Genomic DNA, 23,774 nt, shown 5'->3' on the forward strand with positions numbered 1-23,774 from the left:
GATTGAACGTTTGTAGTTTTGAGCAAGGCTGAAGTTATTTAAGAGATGTATGCAGAAAAAAAGCTATTAAACTGTGAAGTTTTAATAGCAGTTTTGTTGTTGGACATTTTTGTCCTTAATGACTTAAAAGGGTAGTAAATTAAGGGGTTAACTTGCTAAATTGGCCAAATACCTGGTATAACTAATTTACTGAGTGAAACTTTTCTACTGTCCTCTCCCCTTAATAAGGTATAGTAGAGCATATGGGGTCGTATTGCAGTACAAAAATAAACCCTTTATGTAAACATTTGCAAACTATGGACCTATACAAGAAAATCAGCCAGAGTTTGTACTCTTGGTTAAAAGCTTTTTTTTTATTGGTTACAATAACTCATGGCAACATATCAGTATAACCAAGCCACTGTACAAATACAAAAAAAAGGTCTGGTGTGAAAAAGACTATAAAAATTATTCCATAACAAGTGATTATAATTTCACACGATAGCACTGTAAGAGAATTATCATGGCACCGAGTCCCTGGTCTTTACTGGCTTACATATAACAATAAATAAAACCAAAAAAAAAAAAATTTAAATGTCAGAACAGTAGGTTGTAGAGTCAAGGGGCAGTGCATTATATTTGTGAGGATGTTGTGGTGGTGGTGGTTATGTGTGATACAACCAATTCAAATGGTGACGATCCCCCCTCCCCTTTAGTGTGTAAAACATTTTTTGTAAATTCAGTTAAGATCATGAAGTGTATCATCATCATCATCATCATCATCAATCATTGCCCGACTATGCTGCACAGGTTTTACATTTAATCTTTAAAGTTAGATGTTAACTCAAGGATTAAAATAAAGTCCTGACACTTCAGACCTTCAAGCATCAGGTGTTGACAGACAAGCAGGTGACAAGTAATGGGACTGAACCATTGGGAGGGGGGTGGGAATAAATACAAGACGATTGTGCTAATGAATGAAGCAAAGCACCTCTGTTTATGAGTGAACTGCACAGGCACAAAGTGTTAACTTGCTATTCCAGGTTCCAGCTGCTAATACTGCTGAATTACACACACTGTGAGGAAATGGCCGCCTGCTGAATATCACGTTTTTACCTGGTAAGGACTATGGTGCTTTTGTTTTTAAAAGTTCACAGAATATGTAAGTGAAGATGGGGTTGGGATGGTTTGAGATAAAGGGAAATAAATGATTCACTTTCTGGTGGAGATGTAATTTCAGGTGACTTTTGTCTCTGTTGACCATACTTACTGCAGACTAGCTTAGCTTAGTTTAGCTTAGCTTAGCACAAAGTCAGAAAATGAAACAAACAGCTATAGATTAACTTTTTGTAAGTACAAACAAAAACTGCTGATAAAATGCCTGTAAACTAACTAATGACAAATGTAGCTATGTCGGTTTGTTCAATACTGAACAAGAAGTTGGAGAACTGTATGTTCTGGTCCAGTTTCCAGGCAACCAACTGGAGTTCCTAGCTAAGACAAGGCTGCTGCTTGTGGTTTTTTTACTCTTTAATTTAGTTTTTAAAACATATTTTTATGATAGGTTTTCATAAAGCGTGAGCTACGTTTTTTGTAGTTCATGGAGTCTGGGCTACATTCCATAAGTCTCTTGGCAGACAGGAGTGGCAGCACAGTCAAGTCAAGTTCCCAATAATTCCCCTCCATTAAAGATCCACTGTGTAAGTTTAGGAGGGTTTATTGGCAGAAACCAACTATAACTCACTTTAAAATAATTCGGGGGGTTTAGTCTTAGAATCGCCTGGGCAATTTTAGGAATACTTAGGGCAAGGGCCACCATCTTGCACCTCCAGGTTTCTACAGCATAAGGCCACAACATTTCTTTGCAACTGAGGGAGTGAGTGTGGGAGTCCTCCATTTCTTACACACTAGACCTTTTAATATGTTTTCTACAATACCAAAGTAATTATGTGATGGTTCTCTCATGGGTACGCTACAGAAAGAGCTTACTGTGACATAGAGTACTTGGTTTTCATTCATTCATTCATTCATTCTCTACCACTTTATTCCCCACATGAGGGTAGTGGGGGGCAAAAGCAGGCTCTGGACAGATTGCCAGTCCATCACAGGGCAAAGATACAGAGACACTCTCACACCTATGGTCAGTTTAGAGTTTCCAATTAACGTCTGCATGTTTTTGAGTACCCAGAGAGATCCCACACGCACATGAGAACATGCCAAAACAGCAGAGAGGCCCTCAGTCGAACCTGAATCCTAATCAGTGATGTTCTTGCTGTGAGGCAACAATGATAGCCACTGTAGCACCACATGGCTTTTACTTGGTTTTCATATAAACAAAAATATGGGCCAAAAATCATACATCTCAAAAAACGAATGAGAACAAATGAAGACCTCAATCATGGAAGCTTAGTATCCAACAGTTTTAACACAACAATGGTATGGGAATCACCCAACAGCCAGAAAGTGAACAGCTCCCAAAATGTCAAACTATTCCTTTAAATATAAACTGTAAGTCTGTCACTGTGTCACTAGATCTAGGGACACATGAACATCTGATATCCAGTGTCTTAAAATAGAAACGTGAGTGTGATAAGCTCAATAACATTTGGGGTAGAAAAACATGTTGAGACATAAGCAGTTTACCTGTATGACAGACAGACTGTGTATAAAATCCCACACATGACCTTGAATGATAGACATGGAGAAAGGCTGGCACTTGTGTAAAGTGAGCTAACATGTTTTCTGTTTTTTTTTTTTTTCTTTTTGTCACAATGACTAGTTCACAGCTCAGGGTCTGTGGATAACATTGGCACAAATGAGGAAGTAACACTTAGATCTATATGTTATCCACAAATCAAATCAACCCCCTACCTACCCTAGTCTTCCCTCCTCTTCCCCAACATACACACACACACACATACACCTCAATTAGGATATGTAATTCACATCTCACCCTACACATCTCAAATATACTCTCAGGCTAAAAAACAAAACCTGTTATTTTGAATTCTCTCAAAATGGAGTCTTTAATGCGAAGCAAAGTATAAGCAGCTAAAACCTTCTAAAATCACAAGAAATCATGTTATGCCAGACAGGGCTTTCACTGACAGCTGATTGAACCTTAATAAATACTACAAACTGTATGGTAGTAGTAGAAAACAGAATTGTATAAAAAGTGATGTAAAACACTTGCTATAAGGAGCAGTATGGAGCTGCATGTGGCCATGGTGGTTTACTGTAAGCATGCTTTTTAGTGTTCACTAGTATCAGAATGTGCTTCTATGGTGTAAAGGAAAGAAAACAGCATTTTTTCATCATTCTTATTGATCAGCGTGTAAAAAGGAATAGCAGCAGGAGAACATTACTGTTGTCCATGCTAGTATTAACTTCTTGTTATGTATGGCATTGTAAGGCAGAATGGAGACACAAAAGTGCCACATCTTGAAAGAGCATGAACGGTTCTTTATCCAAAGCATGTTGGCAAATGTTTATATTTAAAAAGGTAGGCACCTGAGACAGCTGATGGATAGGTCCAACTCACACACATTTAGAATAACTAAAATACTGAAAGATGCCTGTGAGAAAATACTTAAAGCCAGAAATACCAACTTACATTTGAACTAGTGTTTGCGAGTGCACGTCTAGCTATTTCTGTCAAGTGAACTACTGAGTGTGATTAACACTTATCTATTTTTGTTTGTTTCCTTTTTTTTTTTTACAGGCATGTGGCACTGATGTGATTTGGGAGTGGCTAACATGACACCAGTTCCATGCAGTCACGCAGATCTCACCGTGTTGACAACAAAAAGGACTCGCTGATCCTTCATTAAGTAAATCAGAAAGAAAATAAAAAAGTGAGCTCTGACACATACATCTCCTTCTCGTCTTCTTTTCTCTAGTCCTCAAAAGCTGTGGACCAAGTCAATGCTGTCCTTTATGGTCCTTTCATTTCCTCCCATAACAAATGACCACTCTTATATTTGTCCTCACAGGCCTTACTGTCACAGGCTCACAGGTAGAAAACAGCTTTGGCTCAAGGAAGAATACGTCTTTCTCTGCACGATGCCATTCTCTCCACCAGTATCATTTATATGGGGAACTTGAGAAGCACATCTCAACTTTAGAGAAACGTGTAGATTCTGCAGGCCAGATGAAACTGGAGGGCTGCTTAGATGCAGAGGACGTTTAGGGAGAATAACGGGGATGTAATTCTTTACTCACAGCTACTTGCATGTAACAGCCGTGGTCCTCAGATATTCAATGTCCAATATCGATAAGATCACGATCAACTTGAGTCAAGGCTGAAGCAGGAACTACTTTGAAGCTAAAGCTGAATTCAGAAACCAAAAAAACCTTGAGAAAACAACTTGTTGGTTTTACATCCTCTCTCTCACTCTTAAGTGTGACAACTACTTTTCAAAATGCGAGGGGCCATGTTGTTAAAAAAGAACAAGAAACAATATGCCAGTCGTCATTCACAGGAAAGCAACATTTAGAATTATTCCCACTTCCCTTTACCACAATACACTTATATAAATGAAGAAAGCAAAGTTTAGAAAAGCCAAATCATAGTTGTTTTTAATTGTTTCTTTTACTTGCCATATGCTTCTTTTGTCGCTGGATTAAAGTTCAATAATGATCCGTTGTAACTAAATGTAACTTGTCTGATACTCACATGGGACAAAATTCACGTTTCTGGCATTTTGTTGTATAGTAATGGGAATATGTACATTTGAAATAAAACATAACCCCCCCCAAGAAATTTATATATATATTAAAAAAAACTAAAAGGGTGGGAAATAAAACTACAAAAACATATACATACAGATTATATATGCATATATGATGCATATATACACACATAATGCTATACATATATACTGTCTTTATATATACACACATTACATACTGACATACTGATGGTCATCTCATTTGTTGTTGGTCATGGTAACAGATCTATATTTCTTCCTTCAGTTTTTCATAAAATTTTGTTTGATTGGACAACTTTAATTTAAGTTCTTAAGTTTTGTTGCTGTGCGTCGCTGCATGGACAAAAAAAAACAAACCCAAAACACTTATAAAGGTAGAAAGAGTCAATACTTTCTCACAGATGGGCAGAGGAGAGGAGAACTGGGGGTGAATTAAGAGGATTTTGGCTGACACAGTGTGCACCCCTCAGCTCCAGCCCAGCAGATGAGTCGGGATGGGTTGGGTATGTTTGCAGGGAGGAGTTCGGCAGGCAGTGATCGAGTTTGATAGGGAGGTGGTTTGTTTTAGTTCCAAATCCGGAGGAAACTGTCCCAGGAGCCCGTGGCCACAGCCATGCCGTCTTCTGTCACTCCTAAACAGCTGACTCTGTTGTCATGGCCTGCTAGCACACCTGGAGGTTAAGGAAAGAAAAGATGATCTTTATGTTAAACCTCCACGTGTTAAACCTCTCATTTAAGCCCTGTTTCCACACAGCTGTGCAGTTTGGTTCAAGTCAGTATGTTACACAATTATTTGTGAGTTGAGTTGTCAAGCCAGGGTTTATTGCTTCAGACCATACCATAGTGAGCTGAAATGCAATTTCAACAACACTTGGTGTGAACACGGGTAGTAGTTTAACTTTAGAGCATAACTTTAACATGTAAATACATTCAAAGCCATTGCTAAACAAGTTCACACAACTCCATTTCTCAATATAGTGGCGTTGTGTCAGATCTGATGTCACCTGGCTGCACACAGGAAGTGATTCATTTTATATCAAGATAACGCAACATTATGCCAGTAAACTGAGATGGCTGCAAACAGGTTGGAGTGTGACTGAAAACACTAAGAGCCCACAAAAAGTTTCAGAAGTGAATTGTACTATTATAAAACCCATTTGTTGCCGTTGGATACACACAATTAGCACACAATAACATTGTTTGACTGAGCCTGTTTTCAGATGACGTATGCAGCAAACAAATGTTACTTAATTCGTGTTCACGGAACCCAAACAGAGGCAGAGTAATAACAAAAATCTCCAATGGTAGTGCACTGCAGCTTTAATAACACAACCTGAATATTTTAATATTTTAAATGATAACCTGAACACCACTTGCAACAAATGTTCTTGAAAACAGAAAAAAAAGAATCTATTCATCTGTCCAAGCAGACATCACTCACCTGCACGCTCTCCTTTCAGAGTGTCCCAGACGTTGCAGTTGAAGTCATCATAGCCGGCCAGGAGCAGGCGACCACTCTTGGAGAAAGCCACAGAAGTGATGCCACAGATAATGTTGTCGTGGCTGTACATCATCAGCTCCTGGTCAGCACGCAGGTCAAACAGCCTGCAGGTGGCGTCATCTGAGCCTGTGCCAAAGGCATTCCCGTTAGGGAAAAACTGCAGGAGAAAAAAAAAAAACTCAAATCAAGCTGAAGCAAAGCGTAGTTTTTTGTAAGAAAGGGTTTGTTCTGAAAGGGGTCATTTTCTTTAAAGACAATTCTTATTCTTCCCAGAGACTTACAAATCATCTAGAGGGAAAACAAGTGTATGCAACTTAGCTGGTGCATGTTGTTTAGTTTGTAGTATTTTTCCTGACTTTTGATCAAACAGAACTGAGTCATTTTAAAGCCCACATAGACCGGAAGCTCCAATTAATGCTGCGTTTGTGTGTGTATCTGCGTCATTACCTCGTTTATGAAACCCTAAAGTTTCAGAACAAACAGTTCAGCCACTGCTGAGAAAATAGTGTTGTATTGTTTTCCTGGGCTCTGCGAAGCGGATCGGCACTTCCTTAATTTGATGTCGTCATCAAAAATCCTCACCACTCCTCTCACCACCGTAGCGCCTCCTGGTGCGGGCACTAGTCCGGGCACATCCGGTTGCGTACATTCAACCGCAGAAGAAGAAGAACTACTCTCGTTGTAGCTGCTGAGATGCAGAGCATCCACCGTGCCAGAGGGGGAGCTGTGTATCTGAGAGCTGGCCTATCTATTACGTCACTTCCAGGTACCTGGCCAATCACAGGACAGTGGGGAAGCTCTCGTTGGCTGGCCAATCACAACACAGTCCACATTCTGGGGGTGTGGTTTTGGTCTGAAACAGCGTGGCTGACGAGAGCGTCAGTGAGGAGATATATTGATCGGCTCGTTTGCAGCGATTAGGAGGTTTTTAATCATGAAAACAAGTTAATATATGTAAGTAGACCTCCATAACTAACATATATGTGTGATACAAGCATTCTATGTCACCTTTAAATCGACACACATAATAACTTTTTTATACTCCACCTTCCCAGTGTGTCTGTGACTGCAGGTCGAGTACTCACAGTGACAGCGTTGATGTCGGACACATGGCCAGTGAAGGATTGCCTGCACATGCCATCACGGATGTCCCACAACTTGGAGGTGGCGTCACAGGCTCCTGACACAAAGGTCTTGTAATCAGGGCTTAGAGACAAACTCATCACATCTCCTGTGTGGCCAGCAAAGGTGGTGGCCAGCTGGCCTGTCTCTATGTCCCACAATGCACTGTAGGAAAGAAGCTCGAATTAGGAATGAATAATGAAAGCATTCACTATAATAAAAGGGACAGCAGGGACGTACACAGCACCGGAGAGTCTATATTACAGGCAATAGGTGTCATTCACTAATATACTATATGCACATGCCATATGTCACAAGTCTCCAGACTTAAACAGAGAACATGTTTAGAGAAAATTGGGTTCACGTGTGATGATAGATTTCTGTAATTATTTAGGAGTCAAGTGAAGCAAATAGCAACAGCTAACTTCACAACTTACATCTTCCAGTACTGGTGGTACATGTACCATAGTTGAGAACCATGGGTCTTAGAGGCTTTATTATATTTTGTGAGTGCATATGGGGTGTTTTGTTTAGTTTTTTTGCATTTTGGGTTTTTTTTTTTATTGTCAGCCATGGTTAATTGAAATTTGTATTGTAAAAGTGAGAGCAAAACAAAGCATGTCAGTATGAGAGTCTGTGTGATCTTAATCACAGTTACAGGTCAGCTTGTGGGGATTTTATTAACAGGTAGGGGCTGGTGCGGTGTTGCATATGACCAGCGGTCCTCAGGGAACACTGCCCTGCATGTTATAGATGTTGCCCTGCTCCAACACACCTGATTCAGATGAACAGCTCGTTATCAGGCTTCTGCAGAGCTTGATGACGAGCATTTGAATCAGGTGTGTTGGACCAGGGCAGCGTCTACAACATGAAGGCCAGTGTTCCCTGAGGACCAGGTTTGGGAAACACTGCATTAGACATAATAATGGTTAACAGGTCAGCTCCATTACGGCGCTTGACGGGTATGGGCGGGTGTGGGTTTTAAAAAAATTGACATGTCCAGGACCCTGATGCAGAGGACCATCTTCTGTTTGCAATGCAGTAGGGAAAGAAGAATATTAATAATTGTTTTTAATTGTGTGAATGGCTAAAGTCTAATCTAATCTTTGAGTTATAGGCAGAGGACAACAATTCCAATAACTCACCAGGTGGTGTCACCAGAGCTGGTCAGTATCTGGTTGTCATCCAAGAAACGACAGCAGGACAAATAACCTGCGGATAGACAATGGTTCCTCATCAGACAGAAGCAGAGCAGTGGAAACTTACATGTTAGTGTTTTGTTTCCTACTGTCTGATTTGTTGACTTAATCAGGCAATTTAAATGCACCATCAGCAATTGAAAACTACAGAAAGGAAAATGTGGGTCACAGGTACAATCAGACACTGAACATGATAAAAGGCTGTATGCAGGTTGTGAGATAAACATGTAAAGTCACAGCAATTAAATAATACAGCAGTTTTTCTGTGTTTATGTGGAGCATAATTTTTGTATTTTAACAATTCTTTAACATGTATTAGAAAACAGTCAATCTATGGAAAAAAATATGTTCAAATGTACAGTAAATGACACAGGTTGGTCCTGTGTCTTACCTGTGTGTCCAGGTAGCTCCCGGGTCACGCGTACATTGCCTTCCCGGGTCTTCAGGCTGTATATGGAGCAGATGTTGTCCAGACCTCCACAGGCCACATAGTTCCCAGAGGGGGCGTAAGCGCACGTCATTACCCAGGAGGAGCGGAGTGGGATGGCATGCATCTGAGAACAGGGAGAGACAAAGTCACAACCTTCTTAAATACATTGAAGGAATAATGTTGAGTTTTAAGGCTAATGTAAGGTTCTGAAGTTATGGTCACTAAATGAGTTCCAGTCCAAAGTCTTGTGTGGTACTTTAAGGTCATTAATCAACAAAATTCTGACATTTCCTGAACTTAAAAACACTAAGATAGTAATTATGACAGAAGTTAAATAGTTGTATTTTTCAGTAAATGTTGCTTTTTTGGTCATAATATACAACTGTACTGTGTTCTTGAGATACAGAAAGTAGCAGAAAAGTGGCAGGGTCAACACACTGTTGAAAACAAGACTTATCATCTGCTTGTGATATATCTGAGGTGGATTTAAATATACCTGTAAATAATATACATTCTGCTACGGATTATTTGTTTTCTCACCTTATTTGTTGTGTAGCTGTCCCAGATGATTAGCTTTCCATCTTGCGAGGCACTCACGAGACACCTACAAACAAATAACGGCAGCATTAAAGTCAGTTCATATACTGAAAATACACATAATCTAAAGGTACATGCAACTGGTCCAGTTCAAGCAATGAGAGTCAGCCATTTTACAAACTGTACTATACCATCTGAACAAACAAGTATCTCTGTCTGAAAGCCCCCTACTCATCTCCCCCAGAGGTTTCCCTCCATTCTCCTTCTTTCTCCATCTACTGGTAGAAGTCTCCTCATGCAGGGAAGTCACTTTTAATGTCCTACACTATGCAATATTCATTACACAGGCCCTGCTGTCAGGACGGGGCTGGAGGCCTCAGGAGTTTAGTAAGCGCTGGTAACAAGCTGACGTGGGACAGGAAGGAAGGAAAAGACAGAAGAAAACAACGTAGGAAACAAAAGAGAGGATGAACATATGCAGATGCACAAACAGCTGGAGCCCTTCCCTCTTATCCTGGCTGTGTTTTTCTCTCTCCAGACACCGGAAGTGGTTTGACGGTGCTATGCCACGATCAAGAGGAGAGGCATCTAACTCAAATGTCAGAGGCTGTATACAAAATAAACTCTGCAGGGTCACCCAGAGGGTGGTAGGACCAAACACATGTACACATGTCCAAACCAACACACACATACACTTGAGAGATTAATTTGGAATCTGAATTAAACAGTAGGAACAATTTAGTTTAGTCTACTAATAAAATGGTGTTAAGCTTTGAAATAAAACACAAGTCAAATGAAGGTTTTAGTTTTTACTAATTTTGCTTAGAATGGACAGAAGTGTGGAAATATAACATTAACCTTGTTATCTAACGAATACCTAAAAAGGTCCAGTGTGTAAGAATTAGTGGGAATTAGTGACACTGAGTGGTGAGACTGCAGAGTGCAACAAACTGAGGACTCCTTTACCCACTCTTCCTTTCCCAAGCGTATCAGGGAACTATGGTGGCCTTCGCACGCCAGAAAGGATGTAAACATTCTTTTACCACTTTCGCTATTTCCTTTAAACTTTGTTAGTTAATGCACCAGTTTTATGTGGCCGAAGCTATTATTATTTGCATGGTCAGCTCCTGCTTTAAAATGCAGGCTGCTGTAGAAACAGGTCAGCTAAAGATGGCAGCATGATATATACCTTCAGTATATATAAAAGGCTTATACTATGACTACAGGAACAAAATTGCTTTTATTTTTATTTTACACTTATATAAAGATAGTTATGTGTAGAATAATCCATTTCTGACATTAAGCCCTCCTAAATGTTACACACTGAACCACTGAAATCTTTTTCCCTTTATGTTTAGTGAACTGCATGCATAATAAGTTAAGTTAATAAGTTACAACTGTGAGTTAAAAAGGCAGTTTGTGATTTTTTATTCAATGAGAATCAATGTATGTGCCAGTTGCTGTCCAATCTGGGCACATGGGATAGGTTGGACTCATCAGTTTTGGGTACATCTTTCAAACTGCATCTTTAACAAAATATTATATAAGCTGAGGTGGCTGTCTGTCTCTGTGCAGAGCGAATAACATCACTGTGCTCACGGTGAGAGTGTAAAATAGTGCTTAGCACTTAGACAGATGTACAGTAGTAGTGGAGGTGGCAGTCGTGACAGTCATTTATGGTGATATTAGTCATATTAGTAGAATAGTAATAGTAGCAGCAGTGGTGGTGGTGGTGGTGGTACTGGTAGTAGTATAGCCCCACACCTGGGACTGCCGTCACTGCCACAGTGCATTGCATTGAGAGACAGACAGACAGAGAGAAAGATCAAGAGTGACACAGACATATTGAGCACAGAGAAAGAAAACTTTGAACATCAATGAAACAATACCATGAATCAAAAATGATTATTCCAGTGTTTATTCTAGTCGAGTTGCATTGGTATTACATTGTATTGGTTCTTGTGTAACTATTAGTGCAATTCAAATCACAACATATCTCTTATCTCAAGAGATTTTAGAATGTAAGACCAAACCCTGATATTATCAGAGAGAAAAAGAAACCCAACGAGGCACAAAGTCAGCAAGCACTAGAGTTGAATTATAAAAATGATAAATGATGAATTAAGATGTTATCTTAATACTTTCTGTAGACCAGAGATGAAGCCCATACCAGACTAGTATTTCACAGTTATATTCCAGCTCTCTCCTGAAAGTGGGTCCATGTTTGATTAGAATGAAAACTCTTGACTGTTTGCACTCCTGTGGTACTTTATTGCCTATCCCTCCCGAGCAAGTAAATATTGTAGTGTTAACAGTCCTCATGGTGGCCAGTGGTGCCAGAAATAAAAAAAAAAAATAATAAAAAAAAAAATAAATGGATTGGGGGGAAAATATGACCTTCCATATTTGGAATGTTCTAATAACTTTGGGAGACAAACTGAATAAATAAAAAAAATGATTATTAACATCCCTCTTTACTTTAAAAGCTTGGAAACCAGTGTAGGCATCATTAGAATTACAGAGCACATATTGTATAACTTTGGTCAGTACGAAATTAAAAATAAATCTAATTCGACTACAACTGAGCATGTACTGTAACCAAAAGCAGCAAAGTAGAATAATTACACTACCTGGAGTCGCTTCCCCAGTGCATTGCATAGATCTTGGCCAGGTGGCCCCTGAGAGTGCGTCGCGTCCGCATCTGTATCCGGCCCACTGAGTCCAAACCAGCTGTGATCTGCCAAAACACAGGAAGATGTATCAGCAGTGACTCTCAAAGCTCGTATGCACTTAAAACTACTGAATGCTGACTGGGCAAAACAGGCTCAATAACAATGAAAAATACACATGACTATAACAAAACTTGACTCATGGATTTCTTTGTGAAGTATTTTGTGAATATCTGCACCCTTAATTTATCATACACAAGCAATCCTTATTGATCTATTTTTTCATAGTTAAGGTCATTCATAGTGACATTTATGGTCTTGAACATCCACCTCTAATGCTTTAAACACATATTTTAACACACAAACTTGAATAAAGCAACAGAAAACACATGTGAATAGTAAGTACATGTTGGTTATGGTTACCTGTGACAGAGTGGAGTCACTACAGGCTTTCCTGGCATCCTGCAACAAAAACAAATATATTCTATATTCTAATTATATAAAGGCACAACATTACTTAACTTGATAAATAGTTACTGTATAGACATACGCAATGTAAGACAATTAAAAAAAAATGCTTCAAAAGAGATAGTGTTTGAACATGTGAATCAAATATTGCCAATCACAGCAACTGAGAATTAGTAAGGAGCCGCAGACAAACATAGATCAATTCCTGGAATCCAATTTCTGCACGAGACTGGAGGAGGCTGATTGACAACTTATATGCCAAGTGCGTCACTGTTTCTTTAGAAATTGTGTGAGTCACAGCTTGCAGTGAGCAGACAATGGCACACATGTGATGGACATACACACATGGACATGTACAACACATGCACAATGTTACCATACCCGAATCTGATTGCGTAGCTGCTCAGCTTCCTGCCGCAACTGTTCTAGCTCGCTCATTGTCACTCTGTGGTGTGTTCAGGTCACAATCTGCTCCCAATACTTAGTGGCCTGGATAAACACACGTGCCTACACGTGTGCCTGCGCACACACACACACACACACACACACACACACACACACACACACACACTCACTCTCACTCTCACTCACACACCCACACACACACACACACACGCGCTTCACCAGATGCCACCTGTAAAACAGAGAGACAAAAGTACTATTAGTTCAACAAGTGGGGTGAGAATGAAAGATGGGGCACTTCAGTCAGGTAAACATAGGAATCCTGTTTAGGGTTGGGTTCAGACCAAAGGAGGGTGCTGCAAATAGGGGGAGGAAGGGTGGGGCTGGGGTGGAGCCTGGAGGGAGGCCTGGCTCTTCAAACACCCCCAGTCTAGTTCAAAAGGGCATCTGAGCCAGGCTCTGACCTTTCCCGACTCAATCAGCCTTTTGTGTCGCTGCATCGCACTGTGTGCTCTACCCAGTCCAAAGAATCCTGGACATACAGTATGTGTGTGTTGGTGTGTTGAGTAATGCACGTAGTTCTGACTGATTTATTTGACAACATTTTCTGTGAGTGTATTATATGAACATTTATTTAAATGTATGTCTGGGTTACGCTTCAGATACAGCATCTATACTATGTGTATGAATGTCTGTGTGTGTGTGTGTGTGTGTGTGTTACTACCTTTACCTTGGGGAGGATGAATTTGGGTCACACAGCACTTAAACACTCTCCTCAGAAATGTTTGGAACCCTTCCCCCATTAATTTCCAGGCTGTTTTACAGTCTACTGCCCAGAAAGTTCTCACCCTCGAAGATTCAATTTTCATTTCATTTCTATAATTCAACAATCAGGCTGAGTCCAGCCCTTCCTCTTCCCGGGAAAGCTTGTTAATGTAAGGTGCATGATGCTTGTGCTTTATGTTCACTATTTTTGGAGGATTTAAAACTATTGTGGCCTGGGCATTCTTCAACACACAAAGATAAGGAACATTTTCCAAGTAAATTATAGAAGAGACTGCCTGGTAAACCTGTACAAGAAGCTGCTATTTTAGATGATCAAATCACAATTTAAATGTGCAGTTACAAAATATAGCAATGAAATTAACAAAAAGATATGTAAAATATGACAAAAACAAGAAGCTTAAGATGGTGTTACAAATAATACAATGATTAAGTAAATGTGATGCAAAAAATGTAGGTCTTAATATTACTATAAAAAAATTCCCTGTTTTTGTGCTTCAGATCCAAGACAACAGGATCCATTGGAATGTTCATTGTGGACTCATGCCTCAGCCAAGGAGGCTCTGGATAGTAACAAGACATCAGGGACAGTGAGCGCTACAATGCTCCCAGCTGCGCAGCAGTGACGTCACTCGCCTCTGGATGACGCAATCTCACTGAAGAGAGGCTCTCAGCGTCAGCTCACCTGTGATGCTGTACAGCTCCATTAATGCCATACATCCATTACACTGTACACCTTTGAAATCTGCTATACAAAGCATAATGTGGGTGACTAAAACACCCGACATGCGCTTCTACACTCAGCTCAACGTTTTTATTCAGTGATTTTAGACTGGGGCTTGCGTGATATGCAGCAGATAGGACAAATTAGGTAAAGGTACCGTCGGGAGTGATGCTGAGATGCTTTCAGGGCTTTCCGTCAATGATGGTACACCGTACAACTAGAGCTGAAACAATTAATCGATTACTAAATTAATCGACAGCTATTTTGATAATCGATTAATCAGTTCAAAGCTTTTTCCATGATTTAAACGATTGTTAGCTTCTTAAATGTGAATATTTTATTAATTTCTTTGCTCTGGATAACAAAGAAACCTTAAGTTAATAATTTTGGTTTGTGGAAAAAATACGTTTGAGAACATCATCATTTCCACGTTTGACTAACACGAACAACATTTTTTAAGGTTTTCCAATATTTTATGGACCAAGCGATTAATCGAGAATATAAATCGACAGATTAATCGATTATGAAAACAATCGTTAGTTGCAGCTCTACGTACAACTACTGAAATCAATTGATAGATTGATAGCTTGATAGATCAGGCAAAATACAAGAATTGAACCTCAAAGTTCTTCACATCATTAAAGGAAAAACCAAACCCACCCTCACAAACTCCTAACAAACTATAAAGCAAATAAACCAAAAAAAAAGCAGAACTGAGGAAACTGCATCATCATCTCAGTAACAATGAGGAAACACCATAGACTAAAATACTAATGACTGAAAAGAAATCAGTGGGAATAAAAGAGAAAATACAGAATATACAGAATATACAGTAATTAAATACAATACTCATCAAATAATAATGTTTGCCGATAAATAGTTTCAATGTTTACCTTCCACAATTTATACAACCTCAGTGCCTGTGTGAGTGTGTCTTTCCTCCAGCTTGTGCAGCCAGCCAGTGAGTGACACAGAGCCTGAACATGGCACACAATCAGGGGTGACAAAGGTGGAGCTGTGTGCTGGAGCTGCCCATTGTTTAGTATGTGGCTGCCAGCTAAAGTAGATAGGGCTGCCTGACACCACAAGAGCTGGGTCTCAGACTCACTGTGGGAAACTTCAATTGCTCCTGTGCTGCATTACTGAGAAACAAACCAACCAGCCGCCCATCAAACCTGTCGAGCCAGACATTCTCTGCCGCGAACAAAGCTCAGCTGTCATGAAACTATGTATATCATAATCATCATTGAATGTGATCAGTAATGATCATGTTACCGCCCTTAAAAAAAGCCTCAAGTTAAAACAATAACATTTAACTGCAATACAACAGAAAAACAATCAAATTAATGCAATACACTCACTAAAAAAAACACTAAAAAATGTAAAATGTGTATTTTTCTCAATTATTAAAAATATGTGCAGCCTGGTACTAACTTGTCTTTTACTGCAGTAAGAAAAAAAATTGTATTTGTGGGCAGCCCATGGCCAAGTGAAAGGGAATTGGGCTTGTAACTGTAAAATATCAACACCTGAGCAAGTACTGGACCCCCATTTCTCCCAGGCGTAAATGTGTGCTGCCCATTGCTCTTGTGTCCAGTTTATGTATTCACTGTGTATTCATGGGTTAAATGCAAAAGTGAAATTTGCTGTCATTTCTGAAACTCAGTTTTAGCTACTTAAATCCAAAATATAGAGCTCACATTAGACTGCAAAGGGTGGTGGGTGTTCAGCTCTCAATATAATATGAGCTATTCCTCCACATGAACATTTTTCCAGGTTTCTGATGAAAGGATAAAGGGTATCAATGTAAATGATGGAATTGTAAATTACAATCAGTACAGATCTTTTTGGAATTAAGAAATTTTGCACATGTCAACATAGCGAGTGACTCCTGATAGCTCTGGGTCACATTCAGTGGAAGTCTGTCACATCTGCTTCAATCACAAACTAACACTTGTGAGCAAAGCAGCAGGAGTTATAGGCAATGCAGCTGCACCCAGAGCCACAGGGGCCAAACAACATGGAATGGTCAGGATGTATATGAATTATAAAAAGGTCTGAGCACATTTTTGTAACATGGCCTACTGTGAATGCTTATTGTAATTATGTATTAATGTATTATAACCAGTGTTATACTGATTGCTCATATAATCAAAATGTTATGTTATAAATATATGAATATAAAATGTTTGAATATTGTTTAACGTGACTGACAATGAAAAATACACCTGGTGTGTGTGTGATTTGTGAAATATAGAAACTGTATTTAAAATGCAATGCCAGGAGATGAGTCAAAGTGAAAACTTTTGGAGGAGCTGTTCCACCACGTGTAAACATGTTCTGGTAACCCACTGACTACACCAAATATCCAGAGAATGGAGGAAATACCTGGTGAGATTCCAGAAAAGTGCAGAGCTACATAACTTCTCTTGGTTCAGTTAACACATGTTCAAATCATATCCTTAATGTGTTGAGAATTACAAACGGAGGGAAAAGCAATTTCACATTAAACTGACATCCGATTAAACGTGCAATAACTGTATAGCCTACTCTGATCACACATTTCACGTCACACTTTTTGTTTGTGTCGAAAACAAACAAAAAGTGAACATAAAAATGTCACGAAGTGAGGAGTTACTAGTACTGCATTGGTTATTGGCAACAGATGTACCAAATAACTGTGTATATCACAATATGGCAAATACACATACATCCAGATCATATTTTACAGTGATGTAGTTTGTTAGGAAATATAGAAATATTTCCCTTTGTTATGACCAAAATCATCACAAATAGATTGAAACCTAAAATCAGTTAAGTGTAATATTGATACAGTGATACTAATACTAATATATAGAGATACTGGTAGTGACACAAAACACAGCTGGTGTGTATTCATCTATTTCTTAACGTGTTTAAGAGTGCTTGAGAGTGTCTTCTATTCTCTGAATACTGATTATTTTACTGATTATTTTTGGATCAGCACTCACTTCATATTCCTTCAGTTTACGTATATCTTTGTCTCATTTTGAAGTGAAAAACAAGGATCTTAAATAAGGTCCTACAACAAGACTGTACGTTAATAACCGTGTGTCTTGTGTGTATTCGTGGTATCAATTAGAGGTAAACTAATTCATCTGCCCAAGCAATTAGTTGAGCCTATTATTTATTCAGTTAATCAACCTATTATTACATATACACACACTTTTAAAGTGCACTTGAACATTTTCATCCAAACATAAAACAAACATATCGGTATTGTCAAAATCTCAAATGCAACACATCGCATGATGAACTGTCACGCAACCAGTTGCCGCTCGGCTGAGGGCGGACTGTTATGTATATTTAATGGGAAAAGGAGGGGGACAGCACAGGATACTGTAGGCGCAGTTAGAGAAGAGAAAATGCTTTAGAGATGAATATGTTTATGTTGGTGGATGTTTTTAGCCTTTTGTTTCTGTTTGAGATTGGTTTGACAGCAAGTGAAAGGCCGCGTTTGGACGACAGCGCTGAATTTTCAGCAGCTGAGGGAGAAAAAACACACAGCACTGAGGCTGTGAACAGTTATGTCAACAGCTACTCAGCTGCTCACAGCACCGGGAATCACACCACATAACTGACAATTATGCGTCTAAACCTCAGCAAAATTCTCCCAAAAAATAAAACCTTATTATAACAGATTTAAACAAAAAAACTGCCGTAAAGTCACAGGAATATCAAGACAAGACTACACCGTTCTTACCTGAAACAGGCTTCTTTTTTTTTTACTCTGTCCGTGCTTACAATCCCGAATCACACCGGTCCGTTTTCACACGACAACCATGGTTCCAGCTGTGAGACAAACCCCAAAGGAAGTTGTGTTAGTTATAAGTCAAACTACTCAGTTTAGTGGGCTAGAAACGATCGCGAACTCGGGTAGGATTTGACTAAAATTTTCACCAACCAGGCTAATCACCACACCCATGAAAGTGGGAACATGGCAACAGCCTACGCGGAGGGGTGCGCGGTGGTGGGTAGAACGATCAGCTGTGTTTTCTAACCAATTGTGAAAGGTGTATCTATTATTTTTTTATTTAAAAATTAATATGTTTCTAAAGCAATATTATTCCAAAGCACAAATTAATAACATTTACCTGGCTTGGAAACATTTGTAAATTTGATTGTTGACCCTACTGTCGGAATGGTTTAGTCCGTCAGCCCCATCAACAAAAAGGAACCGAATGGGATTGAGGAAACAAATGTTCGACTGGAGTAGCTCCAGATTGTTGTAGTGATTCAATTGCAAGACAAATCTATACGAAAAGCTCCATTTTGTTAAAACGAACCGCTGCTTTAGTTGTTCAAACGCCAAAACTCTTTAAAATGAACCAGAAAAGCATTACAACTACATGTGAGGAAAGAACAGCTCGCGAATGTAGCGTATTTCCAATTCAGTCTTTTCAGTATTTTTATGCCTTTATGACCAGACCAGGTGTGGTAAAGGTTTATTAACCTAGAGCTGTACAAATAAAGTACATACATTTATGTATGAAACATAATGCTGCGGTGAATGTGTAAGAGGTCATTTTGTATGAAAAGCAAAAAGTAGAGCAGGTTAGAAAATCAAGAAATGAGACATGGTGCTTGTAATAAATAATATAATACCAAGTCATTTAATGACATTTGTAGTACTTTCTAAATTGAATAATATACTGTGACAAAAATATACAATATTACAGATAAATAAGATAACTCTATTCATTTTAACTAAAATCCAACCTGCCAGTTTGGAAAGGTTTGGATTGTGCCACAGCTGTGCCAAGTCTCACACCAACACAGCATGGTTGGCTCACTGAACAGGATCTCTCCCCATTAGGACAAGTTGAATTTTTAATGGGACCAATGAAAGGGAGCAGTGGGAAAGGCTTTTCCATATCTCTGCATGAGTCATAATCAATGGAGGAAAGATGAAAGTTACCCAGCCCTTAGTTTCCTTTCGGAGTGGCATGGGGTCAGATTAAGTCTAATTGAATTCACACACCCACAGCAGTAGTTTAGGTGTGTCAAACCAATTTCCACCTAAACACATTTTGAGGATTAGGATTAACATGACAGAGACATATGTTATTCATGGTTTGTCATAGAGCAGTTAGGATTAAAGTTTTGGTGCTGCTGTTTCTGTCTCTCTGTCCCCCCCCCCCCCCCAGATAACTACAGTTTTAGATTTCACTCATTTCACTACAACAGTTGTAATCACGGCATACAGTCGATACGACTGACATAAGATTTAAATGGTTGACACATCACAACCACAAAACTGCCCCTATATCTATACATTCTCAGAGTAAACATGAAATTTTGATGCTTGCCTGTTATTGTTAAATTGTCTACGTGATGACACACCAACAGGTTTTGCCATTGCTTGTTTTACGTGACGTCATTGTGGGTCAGCCAAAGCTTTCTGTTGTGTCAGGTCTGATGTTGCTCAACAAATGTGTTATTGATTGCTCAAGGTAGATATTAATCATTGTTTGTGGTTTGATTATATTGTGGTTTATGTATTTTAACAAAATTGTGTAGGAAGGAGTTTGTGTTCTGGCCTCTTGTGAGCAACATGACTGAGTTTATTAGCTATCTGAGAATCAGAGTCAGGGTGTCCAAAAGCACATCCTCGGCCAATCAGGTCCCTTGGCCCATTGCTTGGCAACAAAAAGAGTGGGAGGGAGGGAGGGAGCAAATTGACACTGTAAAAATAGCACATCAATAGCCTTGTGTCTGAAAAAAGGGAAAGACATACATGTTGCTGTGTCTAAAAATAGCCGCTGAAGCCAGGAACAGGTATCACATACAGTAGCTCAACTGTTGCCACTGATTGTGACATTTTTGCATTCATGCAAATTCAGCATGGGTAGCATGCGAGAAGCGAAGCCCAGAGAACAGTAGCTACTATATGTAACTGAATTAAATCATTTGAATGAGGGCGGATTTAGGGCTAAAGAGGGGGAAGAAAAATTTCCTTTCTAATGTAAAGATCAGTTTTGTGAATCCTACCATTTACTAAGTGATGTTTTATGTGTATGCAAAATTATTACAAGGCTGTGCTGGAATGAATGAATTAGTAAGATTCATAACCAAGTTTGCATGTCAAATGGAATTCAGGATTTAATGGTATACATGAATATCAGATCTTTCCATTTTAAAACATAATTTTGTTATGGGTGTAGTACTGGCCATCCTCTCTTTTACAGTATGTAATTGCTACAATTCTACATTTTTAAAATGAATAGCACATGTGTCTTTTGTGTAATGGAGTAGAAGAGTAGAGCAAAAAAGGGCCAAAAATAGAAATATTTTGTCCAACTCAGTTTCATGGGATTGCTCCAAAATGAGGCCAGTACGTGGGTGATCAAATCAAGTGGAGATAATGGGACATCAGTCTAACGCAGCTTCTCGATGCCCATTTTTATTCACACATTCCCATTTTTTTCCCACATGTAGTGAAGCGCCCCAATGACCCCTATGTGATACTTCCACTAAATCAAAGGCAATTAAAAGGTGTAGCAACAGTAGAACCTTAAAAGGCTTTATCAGGGCCGTCTTATCCACCAGACATCTCCCGGGGAGGCTGGCCGTTGCCAGGGTAACCCTCATAAATGGCAACTGACGTCAAGAAGGTAGGAGAAATACCAGGGAGAGCCAGCGCTGCTATGCATAATGGATTATTGAAAAAAGGGCCCTCTTGAAAAGTGAAAAGTGACTTAAAATATGTGAGCCCTGCTGGGGTTTCTCTCTCTCTCTGTCACTCTCTGTGACAAGGAAAATAGATGCTTTATTCTGCATCATTTCAATGCAGCTTAAGAGGAAGTCCTTTTTTGTGAAAGTGCAATCTGTGCTTTTCTACCCCAGGTGTGAACACATTACAAATACAGTATTCTGTCACGTTTCCCAAAAGTAAATAATCTCTTTTCTGAGCCACAATTAGAATGTGTGACTACCTACACTGCATCTTACTCAGTCAGCTACTGTACATCCATCCACTGTAGGTGCTTTAATGGTCACGTAACAAGGATCCACATGGATGCAGTTCTCAGAAGTGATCACTTCAGGTCATGTTTGCGTCCTAACTACCAGCAGTTTACTCTGTCTCTGTGTCAGGTTCTTGTCTAATCTCGGAGCTATTGTTGGCCCATGAGAGACGGTCACAGCGACAGCTTGCTGAAGAGCCCTCATCATTTCTGTGATAATGCCTCTCATGTTGTGTTGGAGTCACACTATTGACAAGCAGGACACCAAGTGTGTATTTGGGTTTGCTGATGACAAAAGCCAAGTACTGTCACTGCCAAATTTAACAGAACAAGACAACACAGCACACACATTAGAAGAGGTGTTCACCTTTAACAAGTCATGGAAAATATTGACAAAATTACTGTTGTTACAATTGCCGTAGTCAGTATCTACCTAACCTATTTTTAGCTCAAAAAAATCTGCACCAAACATTTTCTTTCAAAACATTCAAACATTTGAAGCTGCTCTCAATTAAAGCAAGTGGAGTCAATTAACACCACAATGAATGGGTCTGAAATTGTGAAGTTGTGTTTCAGTAAGAGGCTGCAAAGGAAATGTCCAAAGAGAAGAAGTGAGAGTGTTTCAATCCAGGGGAATCCCAGACACTTCTGTAAATCAGGGGTGTAAACAAGCAACACAAAGCATGAACAAACATGGTCCAAAGAAGTTTCAAAGAAGTGAATCACACAAGTCTTGTATGGGAAAAAAACATACAAGGAAGTGAGGAACAACCCTGATGTGCTAATGCCATCATTACAAATGCCTCCCATCACAGCTGCAACACTTATGTCACCGGATTATCATTATTTTATTACCACAAGCCCACAGTTATTTATGATGCAGAGTAGGTTCAAAACATAAGAAACAATAAAGGGGTTACCTCGCTTGAAAACCAAACACATCCATTGATGTCGGATACACAGGTTTGACAAGTTCAACTGAATACCACAGTTGCCGGCAATTCCACTCCAAATGTTTCATGACCATCTCCATTTTAATTTAACTTCTACTGTAGGTTTCCCAGCAAGAAAGTGACTCCATTTGCTTCACGATACAAACGTTATAAACAGCATAGAGGTGGCTCTTTGTGTATTTGCCAAAACCTGCAGTAATGTAATGTAATATTTACGCTGGATGTAGAGTTCTTGCTGAGGCAGTGCATCACAGATGAATGAATCCAAATGAAACATCTAACAGTGTGCAGACCATAGTTCACACCAAAAACTCAACATTTAGAACAATTATTTTCTACCTTTTTCCAGTGCAGATGAGAAGCAGAGGATATGGATGTTGTCGACGTACGTCCTAAATGGCATGGATTACGAGTCGCACACAGCTCTTTGGTTTCAGTTCTTCCTATCAGCTGGGACAGTAGATGCTGCATTAAATGGAGAGAGGCAGAGCTGGAGTATGAGGCAGAGAGGTGCTGAGTGGGAGGGTGAGCATATGGGGGCCTGGAGGATGGGAGATGGAGTAGTATTGCCGTTAAAGAGACAGACTTTATTTCTTCAACATTTAAAGAGAAAATGTTAAACCAAATCACCTACAAACATACAACAATGCCACAACGTTATATGGGGCAACTTCCCTTTATCTTAAACAGAAATGGACCTAATCCTGTTGTCATAAACTAATTGTTAAACAATTCAGATTTTTTAGGGGAGCTGATCCCTTTCCCAGCATGCAATGTTTGCGGACCATACAATCTACAGCTATATCATTTGAAAAATTGTTTATAGACATTTAGTGATAATGGATCCGAGTAATGATCATGCCTTGCAGTACAGTTTATCTCTATATAGAAGGTTCTGACTGATTATGTAACGTGAAATAAGATAATTAAGTTGTGATTTGGCACAGGACAGATACAATTGAATTGATTTCACAGGGAGGTTTGGACTCTTGGTGAGTATGAGGTGTTATTTTCACATACAGTATTAAAAATGCATTGGAACTTAAATTACAAACATACCCTCTTTTTTGCCTAAAACTGAAGCTTGTGGAATAAGCTTTATCCCAGCTTCGGTGGTTAATTTCTGATTGTAGGTATGAAAGTTGGTTATCAATAGAGAAATGATACACATTTACCTTCATTTCCAGAAGGTGCGAGGTAGAATACACTAACGATCAGTTATCAAACTCACCTGAGGAAGATCCACATAGGATCAAAAATGTTGTGCCCTCTTATTAATGCTTTTTGCGGCAAT

The 23,774-nt window shown here is 39.3% G+C and overlaps 1 protein-coding gene and 1 long non-coding RNA gene across 3 annotated transcripts; one reads left to right on the top strand and one right to left on the bottom strand.

Annotated features, from left to right (window-relative positions):
* Nucleotides 1-332: 332 nt before the first annotated feature.
* Nucleotides 333-22,977, bottom strand: LOC131465322 (guanine nucleotide-binding protein subunit beta-4). 2 transcript variants are annotated; one of them, XM_058637896.1, is made up of 12 exons: nt 22,820-22,977; nt 18,266-18,354; nt 12,996-13,248; nt 12,570-12,608; nt 12,108-12,214; nt 11,242-11,256; nt 9,481-9,544; nt 8,902-9,064; nt 8,457-8,523; nt 7,275-7,476; nt 6,130-6,346; nt 333-5,359 (listed from the first exon to the last, which is right to left on the bottom strand). In XM_058637896.1, the coding sequence occupies exons 3-12, from the start codon at nt 13,050-13,052 to the stop codon at nt 5,253-5,255; spliced, it is 1,038 nt and encodes a 345-aa protein (XP_058493879.1). In that variant the 5' UTR covers nt 13,053-13,248; nt 18,266-18,354; nt 22,820-22,977; the 3' UTR covers nt 333-5,252. The 2 variants fall into 2 exon arrangements, with proteins under 2 accessions (XP_058493879.1, XP_058493880.1); XM_058637897.1 differs by lacking the exons at nt 11,242-11,256; nt 22,820-22,977 and having other exon boundaries at nt 18,266-18,491.
* Nucleotides 9,060-16,965, top strand: LOC131465323 (uncharacterized). Its single transcript, XR_009241302.1, has 2 exons — nt 9,060-10,124; nt 14,301-16,965. It is a non-coding gene; the product is annotated as an uncharacterized LOC131465323 (long non-coding RNA).
* Nucleotides 22,978-23,774: the final 797 nt, after the last annotated feature.

This window comes from Solea solea, chromosome 9 (assembly GCF_958295425.1).
Source record: "Solea solea chromosome 9, fSolSol10.1, whole genome shotgun sequence".
Classification (NCBI taxonomy): domain Eukaryota; kingdom Metazoa; phylum Chordata; class Actinopteri; order Pleuronectiformes; family Soleidae; genus Solea; species Solea solea.

Coding starts and splice junctions, on each gene's coding strand:
- LOC131465322 (XM_058637896.1), bottom strand. CDS start 13,052: ATGAGCGAGCTAGAACAGTTGCGGCAGGAAGCTGAGCAGCTACGCAAT. Junction 12,609..12,995: donor AGCTACGCAATCAGATTCGG/GTATGGTAACAT, acceptor TTTTTGTTGCAG/GATGCCAGGAAAGCCTGTAG. Junction 12,215..12,569: donor GTGACTCCACTCTGTCACAG/GTAACCATAACC, acceptor GTGTTTTGGCAG/ATCACAGCTGGTTTGGACTC.